The sequence below is a fragment of the Aulostomus chinensis genome, chromosome 8 (assembly GCF_037954235.1).
Source record: "Aulostomus chinensis isolate RoL2024-O1b breed Wild chromosome 8, RoL_Achi_v1.0, whole genome shotgun sequence".
In the NCBI taxonomy this organism is placed as follows: Eukaryota; Metazoa; Chordata; class Actinopteri; order Syngnathiformes; family Aulostomidae; genus Aulostomus; species Aulostomus chinensis.
In genome coordinates, this window is record NC_141327.1 from 17,026,547 (window position 1) to 17,049,657 (window position 23,111).

Genomic DNA, 23,111 nt, shown 5'->3' on the forward strand with positions numbered 1-23,111 from the left:
CCACGTGTATCGACTCAATTTATTCCGACACAAACATGCAAACAAGAGTGATGGCACAGCTTGTACTTCAGCCAGCCTCACATGATATGAGAATTATTAAAATATGATTTGGTGAAAACAAGACAAATAGCAGAGGAGAGACAAAGGAGATGGGCGGAGGTAGAGGGATATGTTCGGAAGTCAAAGTGCTCCATCTTCTACGTTTTCCCCGTGCCAGCTGGTATGCTCTCAGTAGGTATTGCGAAGCACCCTGGTGAGGTCAAAAAAAAACAACAACAACAACACATCTTTGTTTCTCAGCTTTCAAAAGTTTACACACACTACACAGGATACAGACTGTAAGACACAAGCTGCAAACTACCATTGATCTTCCTCAGCTCAATCGTCGTCGTCATCATCTTCAGGGACGAAGATGTCATGCTCCTCCAAGAGAGCAGCAAAGTTCTTGCTGATCAGAGTTCCCACGTAGAGGAAAGGCACCACCACTGCCGTCATGCGGATTAGACCGAATGGCGTCTGGAAAACACGAATGTTATATTACAAATGCTGAGAGGAGCACATGAACCAAATTAATCTGTTTGCTGTCAGTAAGTCGATTAATAACAGTCTCTGGCAATGACAAAAATAAGCAGTCCAATCTTCAAACGTGTATGTCTAATAGCGTTTCAGAATTTACACACTTTTCTGACAGGTGTTTTCATCAAAAGCAACTTACAGACCACAGTGGATGGAGGAGAAGCCTTAGCGAACGCATGGATCTACACACCCAGAAGTGACCCAAGGAGTTCAGAGGAAGTTTTCCTGCCTCACATTGCCAGCACCACATAGACCAGACTCATTTTCAGAGCAGATCAGCGCCACTGGCCACCCTGCTGGTGAGCATTAGTGACTGGATGTGAGCAGCAACACAGTAATGAAAACTGGATTGACCTGAGCTGGTTTTGGCTGGTGGAAGGACCAGCTGCACTGCTGCACTTCGGAGCAGTTGCAGAGGATTCAGCATAGACGCTGATAGCGACTCAGCACTTGAGAAGAAATGTGACCAGTGGATCTTCAGTGTAAAGCTGAATTATCGCAATTTGCCATGACCTGAGGTCAACTGTTGCATACCGAAATAAACAGGACCTTCAAGATGTGCACACCATTTCTCCCTCACAAGCTGTACCCGACGCTCATGATATAGGACATTTCAAATCAGAAAACAAAAGCAAATAAACAAGGAAACAAAATCAGTTTTGGTTAAACGAAGCTAAAAGAGACTTGCTCTTCTTTCAACAAGCCTTTGTGAAGGAGGAGGAGCTCACAAGGAAGGCAAAATATCCAAAAGACTAACTGACTCCTCTTCATATGCATAATCAGTCAGGGGATTAGCTATAATTATACAAATACAGGGATAATTTAATACAGCAAATGATATTATTGATAACGACGGCAGGTTTGTCTTCAATCACTCTTGGCCTCTTAAACTTCTATCCCACTAGAGATTGACCCAGAACTCGTGTCAAAAATGACAGAACTGCTAAAGACAAAATTGCAAATAAATTCTTGTAATGGGACAAGGAATGAATCTTCCATTAAATATTAGACTGGCCTCCATGAATAATAAAGCACATAGAGCAGACAGGGAACATCAATCTAAAGTGGAGAATTTTCCAAACATATATATATATATAATTTTGACATCATGTATTTGAAAGACAGCGTGCGACCTAGATTTTCTCCCAAATACAAAAAGAATAGACTATTAGAAGAAAGGCGAGGAAAAGGATTACAAATGACACGATAGACACTTTTAAAAATTAGCAATTTTCATAAAATGACTTCAAAATCTATAAATGACAAGATATCTTAGAAAACAGCAGGGAGAACAGTAGCTGCAGGAGACCAGGGTAAACGTGGACTACAGTAAAGAGAAATGGCTGTGACAATTTGGGAGGACCACTGGATAGACGTGCAAGAGAATTTTGAAGATAACATCAAATATTAGAAAGAATTGGCCTGGAAAATTAACACGAGGCTGTTCATAGCATTCAAAATAAAATTAAAATAATGAAAACACTTCATCAGATAAGCGAAATACGCTCAAGGGAATGTGCAAAACAGGAAGACAACCATGGACACATTTATGACTTCTGCTCTTTTCCTCCATTTCCCTATTTGATATCATGTTAGATTGATTATCTATGGAGGGTGATAAAGCACTGATAGAATATATATATATATATATATATATATATATATATATATATATATATATATATATGTTTTTATTTATGGTGTGCTCATATAAATATATATCTATGTAGTTTGTAGTTTGAGTGGTAATTTTACACCAAATTCTGTAAATGTCACCAGGAATTCAAAACTTTCATGTGTAATTTAATTGAAAATGTGATTAGAAATGCTAACCACCACAGCTTTGGAACCAAATCCTGCACCTTTGTTGTGTTGTGACTCAGTGCTCACTCCTAAATTTGTTGGCAGACCAATCTTCAAACGTGTATGTCTAATAGCGTTTCAGAATTTACACACTTTTCTGACAGGTGTTTTCATCAAAAGCAACTTACAGACCACAGTGGATGGAGGAGAAGCCTTAGCGAACACATGGATCTACACACCCAGAAGTGACCCAAGGAGTTCAGAGGGAGTTTTCCTGCCTCACATTGCCAGCACCACATAGACCAGACTCATTTTCAGAGCAGATCAGCGCCACTGGCCACCCTGCTGGTGAGCATTAGTGACTGGATGTGAGCAGCAACACAGTAATGAAAACTGGATTGACCTGGGCTGGTTTTGGCTGGTGGAAGGACCAGCTGCACTGCTGCACTTCGGAGCAGTTGCAGAGGATTCAGCATAGACGCTGATAGCGACTCAGCACTTGAGAAGAAATGTGACCAGTGGATCTTCAGCGGTAAGAGAAATGAGAGAAAGAGAAATGTCCAAATTGCATAGACAGTCTGGGTGTGGACTGTGTCCCTAAATCAGGGCCTGTGTGGGTTCATTGAGTCTATGTTTGACATTGTCCTGGCTCAAGAGTCCAACTAATTTGACAGCTTCAAAATCATTTTTAAGTTTTGTACATTAAAGGCTACAAGGTGAACCCCATGCACAGACACAAACAAAAACAAAAAAACCCTCCCCAAAACATTCGGATGCTGCAACTGACGATGTATTTACTGTTCTGCGGGGCTTTTAAATGTCTGGTTTAAATGAGTCGGACATGGATGCAATAGTAAAAAATAATTTTAAAAAATTAAAAGAGGCCCGCGATGTGAAGACTTTTCGCCTTTCCCTGTCAGTCTTACATGGCTTGCCTCAACAACTATAAACAAAGATGCGTAGTGTAAAAAAAATTATTCACAGGCAAATGATCATCAAATGATTGAAGATTTAAACTGACGACACAAAATGTTCCCTATTATCTTTTACTGTAGCGACAATTAATCTCTTCCTGAAAATATCAAGAACTGGCGCTTATTGGCGGATTCGCCTCACCGAGCGAGTCTCCTTCAATTCTATTCGCTACAGCATCTGTCAGTTTAACACTAAGTCCCGCCCATGGCATCAGTCATGTTTGCTCGCTGAAGCCACCGAGGGGAGAATATCTTACTTTATCCGGTTTCGGTAGTATTGCTCCCGACGGCGTTGACACCGCTGTTCGGCTTTGAGTCGTCCTGGATATGTTTGATGTTCTCAACCCGGTATTACGGCTCAATAATCCCACGTTTTGGGTAGAAAGTCGCAGTGGGAGCCGCAATAAACTGGTCGCCATTTTCCCCAGTATTGTGATAGACACAAGGCGGGGCCTGGGTGTCCTGTAACGTTTTAACCTCCCACGGAAAATACCAACGGTTTGATGCATCATGTACAGTCATTACTCATACTTGGGTTAGGTTTGGACATGATGGCAATTATATTTTCATAAATCAACTTACACACATCATTATATAGTGCACATTTGGGACTCCATGAGGGATATTAATTAGAGTGTATTTCAGAGCATAAATAAATTCATTTCAAATCTTTTTTTAAATGTATTTTCTCTCACACATAATTAACTGTTCAACTGCATTTATTTGAGTGATGACATTGAGAGCAATGATTGGATGAGCCCCATAACTGTTTCTTTGGAGGACAAATCCACTTTAAAACACTGAAGTGTGAAGTTGCAGCTCTGTTGTACTTTAAGAGTTGCCACAAAGGAAAAGTGGATTATGAATAAAATAGGCTAATAAGAGCACGTTTTGTTCACAACATACATTTTTGATATGTCTGAAGCTGCATGGTTCTCGAATGAAAAAAAAGAATGGCAAGCTGAGAAGAAAGCCGATAAATTTCACCAAGTATTTTGTAGAGGTTTGAAAAAACAAGTACAGTTCAGGATCTCAAAGTATAAATACTGCCTTTGTACCCATCAATGTTAGAGTATTTCCAGATAAGGAATCCGTGTGGATTGTAAATGTGTTCAATGGTAAGGTCTATGCCAAATCACACCCTGTTTTATTATTTATTTTTAGGAATTTGTCAATGAAAATATTTAATTTCAAACAAAATTACAAGTCTATAACACCAGTGGAATTAAATGGCCCGTGTGTGAGAATTATTATAGTTTCTATGTACAAAACGTAAAACAAAATCGACCAAATCTTAAATATATTCCCACACCAATATTTATTAGTCTATGAGGGTGTGACGTCACACAGCTAGCTGGACTGCGGTACTGCCTCGGGGCGGAGGAACTCAGGCGCGCTCCGGCTCCGCGGTGACGCGCACGGAGAGGAAGTGGAAAGACGGAAGAAAGGACGGTGAAATAAACTTGCCAACTTCTAGCTGACTGACTAGAAATACCGGTAGAGAGTATGTTTCTTAGGAGCAGGTTACTTATTTCGACAAAATTTTAGTTAGCTAGCCAAACACCTTGTCTACATTCACTCACCGCTCTCTCAACTCGCCACACGACCCGGAGTCTCCGGCAGTTTCTAAACAGACCTTGCACTTGCTCAACCGACCTGAAGCCTTCTAAGTCACATTCAGTGGCCTGTTGTTAAAGTGGCGTGACACCCAGGTTATTGTATTGATATTACACACAACCATCTGACTGACTCACGGGGACTCGAGCAGTTTCTCCTTGAGAGAAAAGTTGTTCGTGGTGGTGTGTGAGGAGGCCTGCGACTGAGGAGGCTGCATGTGTGAAGACTGCTTCGGGCTAGAAGTGACTCACACAACGCTAGCTCACAAACATGTCGGCCCAGGCTCAGATGCGAGCGATGTTGGACCAGCTCATGGGGACCGGGAGAGACGGTAAGCACGGCTGGTTGTTGCTGAGATAACTGTCTGATAAATTACCGACAGGAGTTTGTGTTGTTGCTAGCATTAGCTGGAAAGCTAGCCCAACTGACAGCGGCGGCATGCTTGGCAAACCAAGCTAACGTTAGCTGACGTGAGGATAGTCAATGGGCTAGCTACCTGTTGTTGGAGTTCAGATAGGAAGTTAAGTGTTGAGAACAGCTACAAAACTGACCTATCTTTATTCCATTTTCTCTAGCTTTTGGTATTGAGCTTACGTTTGCATGTAATTACCTTTTTATTTTATTTTTTTACTGTTATTGCTTGTCTATATCAAAATGTTTTAATATTAAGCAAATAGGTTTCAATTTGGTTATTTTACAGGTTTTCATCTCCAAGTAATTACTCGTGTTTTCTGTTGTGGTTTTCTTTTCAAAGGAGACACCATGCGTCAGAGAATCAAATTCTCAGATGAGCGGGTCTGCAAAAGTCATCTTTTGGATTCGTGTCCCCATGACATCCTGTCAGGCACCGTGAGTATCGCGTGTATTTACACTCCCACCCATACACACCGAGCATGACTGTGTATAGTACAACAGTCTAAAGGTGTTACACACTTTTTATTGGTCTGCATCTGCTCATTGGATTACAAAGGAAATATAGACAATGGAGTTATGTGGTGATCCACTGACTTGTTGGTTTTTTTTTTCAGTTTCCTTCAATGATATTAGTGAATGATGGCTGTAGAAATTCTGAAAGTTCTTTTTGCACAAGGACTGGTTTGGCTTATTAGTCTTTTTGGAAATAACTGTATTCACCTGATGCAGATATAATACTTGATAACATCATAATGAATCAGCAAAAGCACCAGTCAGAGATGTGGCAATAGGAGTTGGAGCACAAGACCTGCAGGTTTTTATGGATCATCCACGCTAATGCGCTTTCATTTCAAAACGCCTAACATTAAACCACACTACATATTCACACAACTCCAGCATTTTCAGATCCAGAACACACACCATTGATGAAAACATGATCTGTTTCGTCAGATGATGAACTTAGCTGATGGAGGACTCCAGTTAATGCTAATGCTGGACAATCCTCACAAGTTGTATCAGTCACCATCTGACAAATGTGTGAAGTCATCCACATCTTCCTTCATCTGAATTTCATCCAAACACAGAGTACGCAGACCGAAGTGAAGGATCATTGGTTGGTGTCATTATCGACAGAACAGTCACCAAACCACAATTTATTCCCCTTGTGATTGCGTCCCTTTTGTGTGTGCACTGTATTCCTATTTGTATTATTTCATCCAGTGATGGATAATGCTCCCAGTACTGCTCATGCTTGTGTATTTGCTTTGGCTATCATGTACTAGTCCTACTTTTAGTCACAGTTCCACCTCTGCATCTGTCTAAGCAAGAAATTTCTTGCCTTATTTTTCTCAAGTATTTTCTGCAACTAATGACCTGATTAGACACTTGCTTCTTGTTTACACCAGCACACACATGACCCGTGTATATTTATGGTCATGAGATAAGTGTATTCAAGTTTTTACATGTGTGAAATGGCAAAGCATGTCTTTCTGACCCGTGTAGAGAATGGACCTGGGGGAGTGTGTCAAAGTTCATGACCTGGCCCTCAGAGCAGACTACGAGATTGCCTCAAAGGAGCAGGAGTACTTCTTTGAACTTGATGTGAGTTGTACACAAACATGCATACACCATTATTCTGATTCTCTAGTTATTATTGTGTCTGTAATCCCATTGTGCTTCCTCACTGATATCTATTGGAATATCTCAAATGCATCTTAAAAGGGCTTTCGTATTTTATAAAAATAAACGAGGGGTGCACTGTGCTTGCAGTATGATGTGTGTTGTCGTATTTTCATGATCGCTGAGTCGTGTGGGGTTACAAAGTCATGTTGCAGTAATATTACATCACAGTTCTTTCTATGATTGAAGGTTGTGACATAAGGATATAAACAAACCAACTGCAGCACCACCTGCAAGGCTCAGTTAGAGCCAATCAGGCGCAGATTCTTATGAAGTAACTTTGTCACACAAATAACAATTTTCCTGTTTACCTCACGATTGTGTCAAGGCACCATAAAAAAGAATTGTCATTGTGATTACTTGCCCGTGTCTTCTATTGAACCTTTGTGTTCAAAAATGATAAATGGATCACTCACACCTGCCACCAGCACCAGCTTTTTCCAGTCAGGTTAAACATTTTTCTGTATCTGCACAGTTTACAGTTGAAGACGCTGACAGTGCTATTCTCACATCAAACCAAGGTAGCCTGTAGTTTAATCCACTCTCTGTCAGACTGTCAATGAAAAGACATCCATCCTGGAGAAAGTTACCGACTTGTATGAGCTACAGCTGCTCTGCAAAACTACACAATGTTGCTTCTCGATAAGTGGCTGTTGGTGAAGTACAATTTTGCATGATGAATCTTCCAAGAATGGCCTTAATGGGATTTTCGTCCCACAAAAATCATGTGTGTGTGTGTCCGTGTTCACATGCAGGCTGCAGACCATCTTCAATCTTTCATCGCTGACTGTGACCGCAGGACAGAGTTGGCCAAGAAGAGACTTGCCGAGACTCAGGATGAGATCAGTGCTGAAGTGACAGCAAAGGTGACAAACTCATTGTTGACAGTGAGGTCATCAACAAGTCTGTACACATGCTGAATAATTAATCTCCAGTGAAAACTACTGGACATTAACACCAACTGAGTATCAACAGTCAGCGACATGCAGCGAGGTGATGATTGATCTCTAATTTCACCTCCGTTTCACTTAAGGCTGAACGTGTCCACGAGTTGAATGAAGAGATCGGGAAGCTGCTCGCTCGAGCAGAGCAGCTTGGAAGTGAGGGGAACGTCGATGAGGCCCAGCAGTTGCTGGAAATGGTGGAGAAGACCCGGACTCTGAAGAAGGAGGCAGAGGTCAGAGATTTGATGACCGGACAGCTGTGTTGTAGGACTTCTTTTATTTTTGAGGGGGGGGATTAAGAACTTAAACAGAAGCAATCAGCCTCTCTTAATGATAGTTTTTTTTTTTTTTTGTCTAATATTGAAGTCCAGCAGAGTTTTACATCATCGCTCATTGACTTTGGAGATATCATGCGTTTGTTGAACTTTTTCATGGTGCAAACACCACTGTGGGCCTTTCAGAAAGGGAAAAAAAACACTGCTGTGAGGAAAGGGGTGTGTTCAAGATGTAACACAAGAAAAACTGAGGGGGGAAAATAACAATTTCACCTCCATTATTTTTGTCCCATAATTGTTGGATATCACATTTGAGATGGATCTAGCAGTAATTCATGGTGATGTTTTGTGACTCAGTGTAACTGCAGACATTATAGTTCATCACAAGTCTCTCTCAAAATAGAAAGCATCAGAAAGGAATGTCTGTAAATTGATTATCCTGTAACTTTTTAATTCTAAGATGACAAAAAAATGCCTCAAGTTTGATAAAACCAGGTCACATTAACAAGCTGTCCTGTACTCATTGCCAGTAGTCAAAGCTAAACTCTCCACCGTGTTTACATCACGAATGTTCTCACATCAAATCCACACTTGGACTTGAGGTTATGTTCTCTAGTTCCATAGTCTGTTTGTTCTTGCAGGATGTGTACAGGAACTCCATGCCGGCCTCCAGCTTTCAACAGCAAAAACTTCGGGTATGCGAGGTGTGCTCTGCCTACTTGGGTCTCCATGACAACGACCGTCGTCTGGCTGACCACTTTGGGGGGAAACTTCACCTCGGCTTCATTCAAATTCGCGAGAAGCTTGACAAGCTAAGGGTGAGGGGATCTCACCCACCGGGCACTCCTTTATCGGATATTCGTACCAGTTTTATTTACATTGTACTGATGGGTTATTACTTTTCAATTGTACCCCCACTGTTTTGTTTGCAGAAAGCAGTTATTGAGAAACAAGAGAGAATGCGAATGAAACGGCGAGAGGAGCGTGAGCGAGAAGATGAAAGAGAGCGACAGTGGGAGATGGAGAGAGAGCGAGAGAGAGAGCGGGAACGAGAGCGAGAAAGAGAGAGAGAGTTGGAGCGGGAACGAGAGAGGGAGAGGGAACGTCGGAGGTAAGAGACGACTGACCTCCACAATTCCCCTTCAGGAAGACGCGGTTCTGTGTCATCTGCAAACTAAAACTGATCTGTGTTCTCTCCTTAGTACAAGATCTCGAAGCGGAGACCGATACAGGTATAACAAACCAGCCCACTGTTGCATAATAATGACGGTAACATTCACATGAGTGCTGGAGTAGCAACTCTCAGGTTGGAAATGATGTGTTTCTTTTGGTGCAATCTAGGGATGGAGGCAGTTCATCTTCCCATCGTTCCAGACGTCACCGCTCCTCTCGCTCCAGAGAAGAGGGCGGAGATCGGGACAGAGAGAGGAAGCATCGACACAAGGACCGGCACCGCTCTCGGTCTCACTCTCACAGACGCAAAAGGAAGAGGTGCAATATCTCGTCTACAACTTGAATTCAACAAAGTCATATGAAGTAAAATAAATCATGATTCCAGCGGTTATCCTGCTCTCAGAACACTGGAACTGAGTGTGATCAGAAGATCAACTTTATTGTCAGCAGTGTCTCAATACTTGGATGAGTCCGTTTCGGAAAATTCATCTGACATGACAAAGTTCAGCATAATGTGGTCACATTAGGACTTTATAAATTAAAGTATTTGTTCATTTGAACCTGACTGTATTCATTCATCCCCTCTGTTGGCGGGGCCAGTAAATGAAAAATTGGAAGGAGAAAAAAAAGCAATTTTACAATGTGATTGACTGTGGAATTGTAGGCATCATCATCATGAAGGTCTTGTATTTATTCTACTCAAAAAGCTGAACAGTTGCACTCTTGCTTCTTTGGCTTGTGACAAGAACCCCAGAAGAGTAGAGTCGGGACAATGGGCTTGTCTCACGATTCCACAGTGTCAGAATACTGGTGTCCCATTGGATTCAAATTCATTCAAGTTTGAGTTGATTTATTTATTATTTATTGTTGAATTTACATTCCAGCATTTGTCTCTGCTCACGTACAGATCACAAGCGTTTGCAGTGTCATGCTATTCTAGTTAATCTTAAACAGGGCACCAGCCCTCTTGCATGTATCACAAGATTGTTTTTGAGGTTGTCTGATTTTACTCATGAGAGTTGACAAGGAGAAATGTTTAAAAAAAAAAAAAAAAGAACTCAACAGTCCCCAGAACAGCCTGTCCTATGCTTGCTAAAACTGTCTGATTGTTTTTTTTTTAGGTCCTCCAGAGACAGATCGTCTCACACCCGTGACAGAGAGCACTCGCTGTCCCAGGAGCGAAATAGGGAAGGGGCAGGAGAGGGACGCTGTCACAACAAGGCAGAGTACGGCAACTGGGAAGACAGGGAGAGGTCCACCTCCCCAGATACAGCCAGGGGCAGGGAACGTGAGCGATCCCTGTCGTACGAGCGGGACCGACATTCCAGCTCCGAGGAGCGAGAGTCGGGGGAGATATGAACAGAAGGACAGCGAGTCTTGCAGATATGAGCAGGAGGGGATGCCTCCAGTCTTTGATGTGGATATATTGTTTAGTAAAAGGAGCATGGAGACGTGAGTGGGTTGTTGTGAATGCGCGTGTGTCAGCTTTGTATGTGAGTTCATATTAAAAGTGGGACATGTACATTAGCAGGGTAGGTGGGTGGAAACTTAACATGGGGATGAGGGAGCAATGGTGGTGGTCAAGCTGTCATGCAAAACAATTTTTATAAGACTTGAGGCAAGAGTGGCGTGCAAGCCGTACACTTCATTTTTGTTATGCCATTTTGTCGACCTATGTATAGTTATGTTGACAGTGAGGAGATGAAAGCCCAACCTTGAGTCAGTTTCACTCACATGAAGTGCTGTTATTTTTTTTTTTTTTATTAGTTGAACCTTAAATGTTATGACACTTCCCTGTTCCATTAGAAACCTCTCTGTTCCTGTAGCTGTGGATTTATTTACTGGCGTTGGACTCATAATGTGGCGTAAACCCTTCTAGTATTGTTTGAAATGAGACGTGATGGATTGAAGGCTCTTCTGATGTTTGTGTTTTATTTGCTGCCTTCAAGCTATAACGGTCTCATTGGGGATATGTATATACACATGTATATAGAATATCCTGGAGCCTGTCTTTAATTCAAGATGCAGCGATAAGCTTTTAATTTGAAGTCGCTGTTCACCTTAAAGAAGTCATTAAATATCACCACTCAGCAAATACATGAAGATGATGTGTACAATTACATTAGGGGTGTCACGATATGCCAGCATTGACCGTATCTTTATCACTTCTAAATTAAATGCTACACATTAGATTAAAAATATGTTTCTTAGCCATTAAGTCATCAAATTGTTTTATGTTGTATATAGTTATGGTTACAGAGTCTCCAACTCACTACATTTAGGTGTGATTCCTCTTTCCGAAATATACAAAACATGTTAAAAATAATCTATCAGACAGAAATCTGTTCCAGCATCTCTATAAATATTGGGATTATATAGTTAACTCTTCCAGCCACTGGAGTCTTGATATCGTGACAGCCCTAATTTAAATTCTGACACCTGAGTTCTCGTGTCCTGTTTGCTGTGACACTTGCTGGATGTACTGGGGGAGGGTCTACTTTGCTGTGCCACCATAAAGTGAATAAAACTTTTCGGCTTCCATTGAAATGCAACGTGTCCTAAAGATTTCTCTCAGATGTCATTAATGCGTGTATGGAGTCTTCTACTGCTTTAACACATGAGCTAAGTGCTTAGTCTCTAGTTTAAATGGGACTTTAACAATGAAATGTCAAAATGACAACACTCAGGGCTGGGGTGAAGATGAATACAGATGCATTTTTGTCAGTGTGTTACAGCAGATCATCTCAATTTTATAGGAACCTGTTGGGCCACCCTGGCTCAGGACAACTGAACTGGTTACACGTCAGCTGCTCTGGCTGTTACAGGTAGGAAGTAACACAAGCTAACACTTATTTCCTTAAATCCATCAAAACAAATTAGAAGATTTATTTAAATTACACCAAAAGACAGGTTTCAGCTTGGAGACCTTGTGAAGGAGTTGTGTAAGAGGTATATTTTAAAGGTTCAAATGAAATTTCTTGGTGCTAAACATGAATTTATTATCCTATAAACATGTATTTGCTCCAGTGATTCCAGCTCTGGATGTTCAGTGCACCAAATGAGTTTTCCACTGCGTACGAGATACTCTTAAATGTTAGATTAAAAAAAAATACCGGTTGCAGATCAATTGCGCGGCACCTGACAGCCTCTGGGTGGCAGTAAATAACTGGAAATAGAGGAAATACGTAATGACGTCAGACGTACATGTAGAAAAGCGCGCAGTATACAAGAAGTGACGGGAGGAATATCACTGGATTTATCATTCAGTTTATGAAACAAAGACGATTTGAAGTGCGCTCACCCTCGCGTTTACACGAGCATGTCGTTACTGAAGCCATTTAGTAAACTACCGGGGTTGAACACAGCCAGCATCTTGGTGAGTTAATATTTCACAACTAAAACTCACGACAGACGAGCCAGCAGTTAAATAAGGACGTTATAAAGCGAGCCGAGTTCACGAATGTGTTGGTTTTTTTTTTAACATCCAGCATCACAATCAAGCCATAAAATAGGGTGTCCATTAAGTTTGAAGTACTTATTTCGGCAGCTCATAATGTCAAAATAAAAGCATGACGTAAACAGTAGCATGTTTCTCAGTGGTTTGGTAACTATATGCTAGTTAGCTGATGAGCGGTTGCGTTACCTGTCAGACTGATGTATTTAAACCACGTACAAGCTTTTGATCCTCATGAATTACCTCTGAACACAGGTTTTATTTTCATGTCAATTGTATTCAATGCAGTATTTCGGTAAACAGATGTAGATGGCCACCTTCAGTGTCAAGTTATTAATGCACATACACATATTTGTGTGTAACTGATCCATATGGTTTATTTTTTTAAAGTATATTGTCCTGATTTTTTACTAAAAGTTGAAATCTCCACAGTAACAGCTGGCAGTTAGAGGGATATATAACTGAAACGAAAATTCAGCCAATGAGGCAGGGCTGTACATCAGAGTCATGTTCTGGAGTGTGGATAATACTAATTTGAGCTTGGCAAATATTTTGAGTATAATGTGAGAGGTGTCATCATCAGGATTCATGTTGACAGAATGTGTGGGTTTCTTGCAGCTGGTGGAGAGTGAGGAGCAGTTTCAGCTGAGGTTGGCTGATGCTCTGGTGGAGGAGTCCAATGTCACGGTGAATGTGTGAGTGACACCCAAATACAGCTCACACACTTCCATCCAACAGCCCTGGTGTTGTCCACCCATTTTATAGGAATTAGTTGACTAAGTATCAGGAGCATCCGTCATTGTTTTTTTTGCTTAAAAGATCTTGCAACCAGTCTCTTCTCTTCTCTTCTCTTCTCTTCTCTTCTCTTCTCTTCTCTTCTCTTCTCTTTTACACCATGTTTAATTTGGCAACATGTTTCAATCAGGAGACTTGCCAAGAGTCTGCCTCTGCCCATGGAGCATGAGGTGACTCGTCCAAGGATAGACCTGGTGGTCTTCATCATCAACCTTACCTCAGAGCTCAGGTACATTAAAAAAAATAAATAAATAAATCCTTTCCTATTCATAGTCCTATCTCTTGCGTGTGTGCTTTTCTAACCAGCCTGAGTTCCGAGTTGTAACGTAATGGAAATCAAAGTGTTGTAGGTATTTTCTTTCAGTATCATTCAGTTCAAAGCCATATTACTCACGTGTTCGTGCAGTTGATTAAAAAAAAGCCCATTTCTGAATATTTTCTGACCTTAAGATTATGGTATTAATTATAGATGCTCTGAATGGAAACACACTCCCTTTTCAAATGGGACCCATGATAAAATTAGAGCAGCTGAATATAAGCACAGTTAACTGCAGCAGCTTCCATTATTCTCTACTCTTCCTGGATGCTAGATAAACCAAAGCAACTGGGTTTCTATACAGGCACAAACAAGCCAGCTAAGTACTCAGAAAGGTCACAGCAGGGACCCATTCTTGTTAACAAAAATATCCTTGCAACACCTTGAATTTCTGCACAAACCTCCACTGGGATTCGAGGATGAAACATTTTGGTGCCCAAAGGTCCAACTGTAAAATTGATCTCATCTGGGATTTGAAGATCTGACAATTCCTCAAATCAGAATTATAGTTTTTGTATTTTAGATGTAGAAAATCCCATTTCCGAGTTATATCAAAGAATCATAGGGGAAAAAAAAGAAGATCTTGACAGAGATTGTGATTGTTGTTAGAATGGAAATTATTCGTTTCATTTTCACAGGAAAAACAGAAAAGATGTGATTTGTACTGAGGTCTGAACAGAACAAGCACATTCTCTATCTGAAGCCTATAATTGTTCATCTCTGCAGCAGCACAGTGCCTTACAATGATGATGATTTTGAATGAATCTCAAAGGCTTGATTTCATCATGAAACTGCACGGCATTGAATTTAAATCGACTCTGGCTGTTATGACCCTGAAGTGATTTTTTTTTTTTCCCCCTAGTTTTCAGTCAGCAGAAGCTTCCCTGAAGTATTTGGACCCTGGATATTTCCTGGGGAAGGTCTGCTTCATGGTCACTAATGGTAAAGTAATGAGTTAACATCAACCTGTTTTTGTGGACAGTAAATAACAGAAGGGATTAAACAGCAGAAACAGTCAACATTTTCTCCATCTGTGTCTAATCCCTCACATTGTGGAATAATGAGTAACCAGTAGCTCCGGCTTTTGTCCTCTAGCTTAGCCTTCCTTGTGTCTCTCTGACCGGCTGCCCTTTTACTGTTTCTGTGTATTGTAGCTCGAAATGCCTCAGCCCCTCCAGAGCGCCTGGATGCCGTCAGAAAGCTGGCTGCATCGCTCCACTGTGCCCTGCTTTTTGCAGAAGATGAGGTTCGTGTCAAACGTCACAGAAAAATATAATAATAACAGACATTTTTATGCGTAGCACCGTCAAATTCAGTTATTAGGAGTCCATTAGACAGCCGCTATTAGTTAGTTATCACACGCATCGATTTGAGGTCGTAGGGTCCAAACTGTCGTAGTTAGAAAGATGGATTTCCCCTGGCAACCGTAGTAATTATGACCAGAGAAAATGAGTCAATCAGAGGTTGTGCATTTAAAGTGAGACAATGGCAGGACAATGTAAGAATATAACTTATAACAATACTAGTTTAGTTTACCGTAAGAAACAGGTGTTTTCAGCCAGTAGGGAGTTTCACATCGGAGCAATTACAGTTGCAACTTTGACCTCTAACAATGACCCCAAAAATGGTGATTGAGATAAAAAAAAAAAAGATTCTGCTCCATTCTGTTTCACAATGAGGCTTTTGTTTTATGTAATTAAAAAAAAAAATTCCAGCACAGCCCTTTCCTTTCCAACGACGTGTTCCTAAAAGCCTAAGCTCAGTCTGTGACTTTACTCCCAGCTTTGTACGGAGTGTTCCGAACCTCTGCTAGACATGTTTAAGGTAACTGGAGCTGACTGACAATATTCTCAGGAGAACATTTATTTCTTTAATCTTTCTCCCCTCCAGACACCAGATGGTGTGTCCAATGCGACAGAGAGACTGCTGACCATCCTGAAAGTGGCGGCCGGTCTTGTTCCCATGGCGACCGCTCTCTACCTGTCCAACTTGACTCGATGCACTATGCCCTCAGACCTTGACCAGCCCAGTTTTGATTAGTTCCTGTGACCACGATGCCCTTGTTATTATGTTTACTGTTAATAATGTTTATCCTCTTATTTAAAGTGTTTATTTTACTGTAAATATCATGTAGTTTAGCTGCTGCGGTCGATTTTCTTCTTGGCTTGCAGCAGAATTGTTGGCTCTAACGAGAACATCAGCAGTTCTGGCAGACGACTGGTTCACACCTGGTGGTGTTATTCCTGCTGGCTCTGGTTACTGCAGCAGACGCAGCCATGGTGGATGCGTTTAGCAGCACCAGTAGGTATCTTTGTCATTGTCACTTCTGTCTCCACATGGATGTTTTTAGCCCAAGCAGTGACTTTTAAACTGTAACTTTTACAGAGTAAATCAGTGAAACGGCTCAGAGTTGCATTAAATATCACATTTTTGTGTGTATAATCAGTCAAAGTTCCCTGTAGTTTTAGTTCCCCGTTCCCTTCTCAGAGGATTGTTACAGCAGCCTGTTAGCTCAGTGTTGGCGTTTGCTTGATCGACTTCCTGTTTTAGTCCTCCGAAGTTTGTTGGAACTGTTAGGGAGGAACAAATGACACCGTTATCATTTGTGTAGTCGTACTATTTCCTGGTAAAGCTCCACTTAAAACCACACAGGGGATATAATTGCCTATGACAACTGGAAAAGCTTTTGTGCTGCTCAGCCATTAAAGTATCCTTTAATGTGATGTCATCAGATACCTGCCGGAGTTTTGCATTTATTGCATATCAGTGCCAATAATATGTGTGTCTTGTGTGTATCGTTCAGCACAAACTAATAAATATCACTGATCTCGATCAGATCGTAACTGAACCTTGCCTGGATAACGAAGAGACTCGGAGTTGAAGACGAGTCTGTCACTCTCGCCAGTAAAATGTTTGTCCTTCAGATTTCTAATTGTGTTTTGATGTCATGTCGTTTGTTATCGTTCCACCACCGATAGCTTGAATGCGCATGAAATGTATCACTTAAAGGCTTCCCTCCAGTTAGTGAGTTCTACAGAAAGTCACGCATTACTTTCAACATTGGTTTAAATCATTTCTGTTGTAAAAGTAATCAAAATGGTGGAACTGCAAGTCTCCAAAAACCTCCAGGGAGCACTGGCAAGTTCACGCCAATTAAGATCCTTTTATTTGGCTCAGCAGTAGTAACTAAATAGGACCAGGACGCTCGGGGCCACACAGGTGTTGATCAGGGTTGTTGTTAATAAAATAGGATTCTTTTTTTTTTAATTCACGGTGATGCTGACGAAACCCGTGTGGTAATATTGCTGTGTGAAGCAAAATATTTTAATTTTGGATGGACACTCTTGATTTGTATTATTGAACAAGATTATTTTTACTTACGAAATGTGCCCCCCCCCCCCCCCGCCAGACTGAACGAATGTATTGCACTCATCGCAAGCCCCGTTACTCCGTTTCTCATTTGTTTGAAAATAATTAGAAATCGTTTGTTTGAATCATAATTAGTCGTTTGTTTGAATCATAATTAGTCGCTATTTCTTTTTTTTTCTTTAGCATAGATACCTTTATTTGACGGTGGAAACTAGAGAAGGAGAGAGGGGTGTGACATTAGGCAAAGGACCTCTAGCCGGGATTCAAACCAGGGTCAGCTGCGTTTGTGCCATGCCCTCTAACTGCTCCTCCACCAGAGTGAGTTCTAATGTAGCCAATTTAAAATACAACTTAGGCCCTGTGGTTCCGCACATGCAAATGTATTTGTATGTGTGTTTCACCCGCCTCCAGGTTAGGATCAGGAGTGTCTGGCAGCTTTATTTCAAGGATTGAGGGCTGTGAAGTTTGGGAAGCAACACACACACACACACACACACACACACACACACTGATGCTAATTATACTAAACATCAGCTATGGCTTTTAGGAACTCTCTAATGGATTCGGGCAGCATCAGGCTATTGACAGTTGCTCGCTTGTATTTGAGCTCTGTTCATTCAGGTGATGAGACTGGAGGCGCTGGTGGGTTCTCCAGAGTGCGACCGGAGGGACTGTGCCTGCTGTCACGTCTGCATGCACGCTCTACTGCGCACACATTATAAATAGTTAGGTTATCATCATGGCAGCTGTCCATCCATGTTGACTAAACATTGTTGCTGCATCCAGCCAGAAAGTGGAAGGACGAGCCGGAGTCAGTAGGACTGTGGAATGTCACTGATAGCGTCAATATCTGTGCTCTTCAAACACTGAAACACGCCACCAGTCAGGCCACAGACGGTGCTGGTTCTGTCTCACTGGGATCAGCAGCTGCACCGGCTCACGACGATGACATCACCGTCGAGTCGACTCAACATCCGTAGCGAATTTTGCAGCTATTCTCCCTTCCAAATGTTTGACCTCCAAGATTAGACTCGTGTCAAAGGTCGGGTGCCGCTGCAGCATCGACATCAGCCGTAGCTTCTACTCTCCTGTTACCTTATCAAGCTTTAGTGAGTCGGGCATCACTCCTTCTGTGTTCACAACTAAAATAACTGGTCATTTTTAAAAATAGACAAATAAATAAATACACATAATTCATGTAATATCAGTGTGACTGTCTCCCTCTTGTTGTGGATCACAATTACTGGATCATTGAAACAAAAACCCCAAATCAGATTTTTCATCTGTCCTGAGATTTGATTTTAATGAAATGTATCTTTTTTTTATTCTGTATGTTGATCTGATTTTCCCATTTTTCTTGTGACATGCCAGAGTACAGAGCCCTGGAGCGGCCGCTGAGAGAATCTACCTTAGGTGGGTGCATGTCACCCTGACCTTGACCTTTGAACAACTGAATCTTTCCAGTTCATCCTTGAGGCCATGTGGAAAGTTGTGAGATCTCATGTCAACAAGAATGGGAGCAGTATAAGTACAAGAGTTCATATATACACCTCTAGGAGTGTATGTATGTATGTATGTGTGTGTGTGTGTATGTATATATATGTATATAAAGCTTTTTGAATAGCAAAAAAAATGCTTTTAATTTGAAAACAAATCTTTATAATCTGCTATCCAAACTTGGAGATAATCACACATTTTGTTTGCAATTACAAAAAAAAAGACTGCAGAGTGGAAAGTTTTGCTCATGAATCAATTTTCTGATTGCGCTGGAGGAAGATGTTATGATTATAATTAGTTTGTCTGATTGCATAATAAAGATACAAAATAACACCCATATAAATCATCCACTCACTACCAAGGACAATGTAGAATGTTTTTCGTGATAACATGATCTTAAATTAAATGGCTTGTTATTTTTTGATGAAACCATGACCTGAAGTCATAAATAACAGAACACAAAAACCAACTCAACAAATGAATGATGATGACTGATGCAGTTGTGCCAAAGTTTTTAATGGTACGCACAAACACTTTCTTAATAGCTTCTCAGAAACGGCTGCTGCGAGGCTCCATCAGCTGACTACAAATGGAAAGCTGTGCACGAGGCTCCGTGGTGACATTGCTGAGGGTGACGTGTTGAACCGGAGTGAGTTTGTCCGTAAGTGTGCTCATGTGGCCTCGATTCCTACGCGGACTCCCCCACGTTAGACATCCCTCCTCTCTAAAGCACTAGGATCAGCAGAAATGATTCCTAAGCTCTTTAGCGAAGAGGACACAGGAGGAGGAGGAATGTGTTCCCCGAGTTTTTGGTAAGTTAGGAAACGCAAAGAAATCCACGATGAATCAAGTATCAGAGAACTTTATCGGCAAAGACGCAACGACAAAGGACAGTGTTTGGAAGTTTCCTGCAACTGTCTTTAAGGATCAGATATTTCGAGGGGCTCAAACTCTGTGCCATTTGAAGATAAATAGCAAATTTTATCCCGCAAAGTATTTTACTTAGGATTTTCTGTTTACCGTCAAATTGAATTCGCTCTATGTTCTTATTGAAAACAGTCAGCTGTCAAAAGAGCATCAGAGAGCACAGTACATCCATTAAATCATTCTATAGGCTCTATAAGCGTATGACATTATTCCCTGTGTAACTTCATAGCGGTGCTGAGATAAGGTTACGGTGTGTTTGAGCCTCCCTCCAAACGAAGCATCACCTCTGGTTTCCATCCTTTTAGCCAAGAAGTAAGAACCATGTTTGTCATTTAGCAGTTAGAAGTTCTGATTAACTCCAAGTGTGAAGCATACTATGTTCATCTTTTTGCTCATATAGGACATATCCTTGAATCGCTATCTAAATGTTAAAAGCATTTCAGTATTTTCAAATGCAGGAGGGAAACGTTCCCGTCTGTTGTCTGAGTTCAGCCACTGAAGCCCAGCTCCTTGTAGTTGGACTCCATGTCAGCTATCACGACAGCCAGCACGTTTCTCAGGGCCTGCTGCCCAGCGGCGTCCATTCCTGCCTTCTCCTCCATGACCTTCACAATGACCTCGGAAATCAGCTGAACAAACAGGGCAAATAACACAGTGTCAGTCACTCATATATACTGCAAACCCAAATTTTGGAGGAGATGGATTCTGAAACCCTCCTTCCTGTACATCATCCACACCTTGAAGTTAACAATAGCGATCTTGTGTTTATTGGCGTGGCTGTTCGCCAGAGTTTTGAGGATGGCGGCGTGGTCGCCTTTAGCCTTCACCAGCTCCGTCAGTTTCTTCAGCACTGTGGCACCGTGGGATGAAATGGCTGCATTACCAGCGATGTCTGCCTTGGCGATGTCAGCAAACTTTGGGAACAGCTTTTGGGTGTCAGGGTTCTCAGTGAATAAACTGTGGAGAACAAAGAGAAGGCAGATCAGAGATAATGGACCGCCAGGGCTGCAGCTACTGCAGAGGTCACAGAGGTCACGTCAGTGTTTCCCCTCCTACGTGTCATTGCTGTCCCTGAGGAGACAACTTTGAGACAAGATCAAGATGTAAAACTCTCACAAAATATCATCAAAATAATTTGAATTACATTCCGAGATGACAATTAGTTTCAGGCCACAAAATGTATGCAGATATTACAATATACAATATTTGTGTAAAGTTTGATGAGAAGATTGTTGGCTCTTTATAACGGCCAGAGAATCTGAAATAGCACAAGATCGCAGGATAACGGCCATATCTGGTTTTATTCACTTTGTTGACCCTTTTGTAAAAAAAAAAATCATTTTATCATTATAATTTTTTCCTCAATATCTTCCAGTCTAAAACTGACAAATGTAGTTGTTTGGTGTATTGCAAATCAAAAGATATTTAAAGGAAAAGAAATTGCTTCTTTGTAAAAGAGGGAACACATCCTGTCAGAGTCACTAACCGAGTCAGAACCAGACCTCCCATGGTGTTGTAGTCGGCCTCCACTGGACCCCAGAACTTCAGAACCGTATCAAAGTCTGACATGATTTGAGAGAGCACCGGCCTTGACAACAAAAAAAGACAAATCTGAGAAAAACAAACAAATAATGAGTGTTTGTCATTTTGTTCCAGCAGTGCGTTTCTCATGTCTGACATTATGGCCTGCAGCCAGAAGCTACTTCATTTATTTCTATGAATACTTCACCTCAGATGCCCTAACTGACTCTCTCACCCTCATGTAGTACTCTTTTATGTATGTCAGGTCAAAAGAGGTCTCTCAGACATCTTTAGCACAGTAAAAACTCAAATATGCTTTTAAGAATAGCTCCTATTCCCCCCCAAGGACCATTATTTACCCTATTATTTTCTTTCTGTCTACTAGCAATAAAGGTCTCATTTCACAGACCTTGGCACCTCAAACGTGCTTTCTTTACTTGATGTAGGAAAACATCTGTTTTTTTTGCAGCTTAAATTTGACCTTAAGTACTCTGGATGATACTAATTTAGGAGATGCAGCATTAATCATTCAGATATGTTTTTAATCTCAAATTAACAAACAAGTGTTTGAAAAATGATGAAACTATTACAAAGGTATTACCAACCTGCAACCTTGTAAAGTATCCTGTGTGATTACACCAAATTTTCTTGATCTGACTCCCCCCACCCCACTCCCCCTATTGCTGACCTTTTATACTCTCTCTCTCTCTCTCTCTCTCTCTCTCTCTCTGTCCAGTCATTTTTTCAGCCCTCCCCCCTCCATCCACCTCTCTCATGCATCTCTTAAAATGTTCTAGACACCTCCAACCCTAATCTGGAAACTTTGGGATCCACACAGATATCAGCTCTGCCACGATTAAGCGTCACTTGAGGCATCTTTTTATTTTCTGTTTCATCTTACAGATGCTGAGCTTAATCTCATTTCAGCAAAGAGGATCATTTTTGCCGGAAAGATGTGCAAACCAAGTCAGATGCTCCTCTGTGTGTGTGTGTGTGTGTGTGTGTGTGTGTGTGTGTGTGTGTGTGTGTGTGTGTGTGTGCGTGTGCGTGTGCGTGCATGTGTGTTGGTGTTGGTGCTGCTGTATTAAAAGATGTGTGTGAACCCTGCGGAGCTGGTTCAGGCAGACAACTCAGAGCAGTGCCACATCCTGATCATGTGATCAATCACATGCACTCTCCATCTGATTGGCCCTGGCGTTTAAACCGCCCTGCTGCCGTGATCATGTCTGCGCTGGCTACTGCTGCTGCTGCTGCTGCTGCTGCTGCTGCTCATTGTGCTCTTGCTGCTTGCTACCGCCTCATGAAATATTTCTATTCCATTCAAATCATTTAAATATATTTATATTTACAGGAAATTAGTAAATTGGGACAGAGCCTTGACGCAAAACTAGTGCTTTCAGATATCAATTCTAAAATAATATAGTGATGCTCAAGAGTGTATTGAATTCCATCCAAGAGATGTCTGGATAAAATTATTCTAAATATCAGTAATATTCAAAAATATTTTTTGAAAAATAAGTGATAACCTGAAGCTCTTTCTACATTATTATTTCTTTATTTCTGTTGTTTTTTTTTTGTTTTGTTTTTTACCTGTGTAGTATGTTTTGTAGTTGTATTGGTCTTACACACTTGAAAAAAGGAAACAAATGCTTTACAAACACATATATTTGTATCTCTTAAACATTGTCAGAGTTCTGTATTAATTGTATGATTACCTGACTTTTTCTGATTTGCTATGAGACATTAAGCAGTTCAGTACAGGCACACCTAATAAAA

General features: G+C 41.2%; 4 protein-coding genes across 8 annotated transcripts; 2 read left to right on the forward strand and 2 right to left on the reverse strand.

Annotated features, from left to right (window-relative positions):
• Nucleotides 1–3: 3 nt before the first annotated feature.
• smdt1b (single-pass membrane protein with aspartate-rich tail 1b) lies at nucleotides 4–3,804 on the reverse strand. The gene is made up of 3 exons (XM_086211322.1): nucleotides 3,611–3,804; nucleotides 362–516; nucleotides 4–250 (listed from the first exon to the last, which is right to left on the reverse strand). Exons 1-2 carry the CDS (start codon nucleotides 3,770–3,772, stop codon nucleotides 379–381), a joined length of 300 nt encoding a protein of 99 aa, XP_086067448.1. The 5' UTR covers nucleotides 3,773–3,804; the 3' UTR covers nucleotides 4–250; nucleotides 362–378.
• Nucleotides 2,798–11,670, forward strand: LOC147257409 (putative RNA-binding protein Luc7-like 1). 2 transcript variants are annotated; one of them, XM_086211320.1, is made up of 10 exons: nucleotides 2,798–5,301; nucleotides 5,725–5,819; nucleotides 6,888–6,986; nucleotides 7,820–7,930; nucleotides 8,098–8,241; nucleotides 8,925–9,101; nucleotides 9,216–9,394; nucleotides 9,486–9,515; nucleotides 9,625–9,774; nucleotides 10,578–11,670. In XM_086211320.1, the coding sequence occupies exons 1-10, from the start codon at nucleotides 5,241–5,243 to the stop codon at nucleotides 10,813–10,815; spliced, it is 1,284 nt and encodes a 427-aa protein (XP_086067446.1). In that variant the 5' UTR covers nucleotides 2,798–5,240; the 3' UTR covers nucleotides 10,816–11,670. The 2 variants fall into 2 exon arrangements, with proteins under 2 accessions (XP_086067446.1, XP_086067447.1); XM_086211321.1 differs by lacking the exons at nucleotides 2,798–5,301; nucleotides 5,725–5,819; nucleotides 6,888–6,986 and adding an exon at nucleotides 7,296–7,512.
• Nucleotides 11,671–12,655: 985 nt separating this feature from the next.
• On the forward strand, nucleotides 12,656–19,548 carry cenpm (centromere protein M). 4 transcript variants are annotated; one of them, XR_015117595.1, is made up of 8 exons: nucleotides 12,656–12,832; nucleotides 13,529–13,605; nucleotides 13,836–13,934; nucleotides 14,884–14,963; nucleotides 15,176–15,267; nucleotides 15,912–16,322; nucleotides 18,762–18,803; nucleotides 19,433–19,548. XR_015117595.1 is itself a non-coding variant. In XM_086211323.1 (6 exons), the coding sequence occupies exons 1-6, from the start codon at nucleotides 12,776–12,778 to the stop codon at nucleotides 16,059–16,061; spliced, it is 555 nt and encodes a 184-aa protein (XP_086067449.1). In that variant the 5' UTR covers nucleotides 12,656–12,775; the 3' UTR covers nucleotides 16,062–17,456. The 4 variants fall into 4 exon arrangements, 1 of the variants encoding a protein (XP_086067449.1); XR_015117597.1 differs by lacking the exons at nucleotides 18,762–18,803; nucleotides 19,433–19,548 and adding exons at nucleotides 17,574–17,708; nucleotides 17,802–18,735; XR_015117596.1 differs by lacking the exons at nucleotides 18,762–18,803; nucleotides 19,433–19,548 and adding an exon at nucleotides 17,574–17,849.
• Nucleotides 19,549–20,302: 754 nt separating this feature from the next.
• mb (myoglobin) lies at nucleotides 20,303–21,383 on the reverse strand. Its single transcript, XM_086211324.1, has 3 exons — nucleotides 21,301–21,383; nucleotides 20,552–20,771; nucleotides 20,303–20,443 (listed from the first exon to the last, which is right to left on the reverse strand). The coding sequence occupies exons 1-3, from the start codon at nucleotides 21,381–21,383 to the stop codon at nucleotides 20,303–20,305; spliced, it is 444 nt and encodes a 147-aa protein (XP_086067450.1).
• Between the last annotated feature and the right edge of the window lie 1,728 nt (nucleotides 21,384–23,111).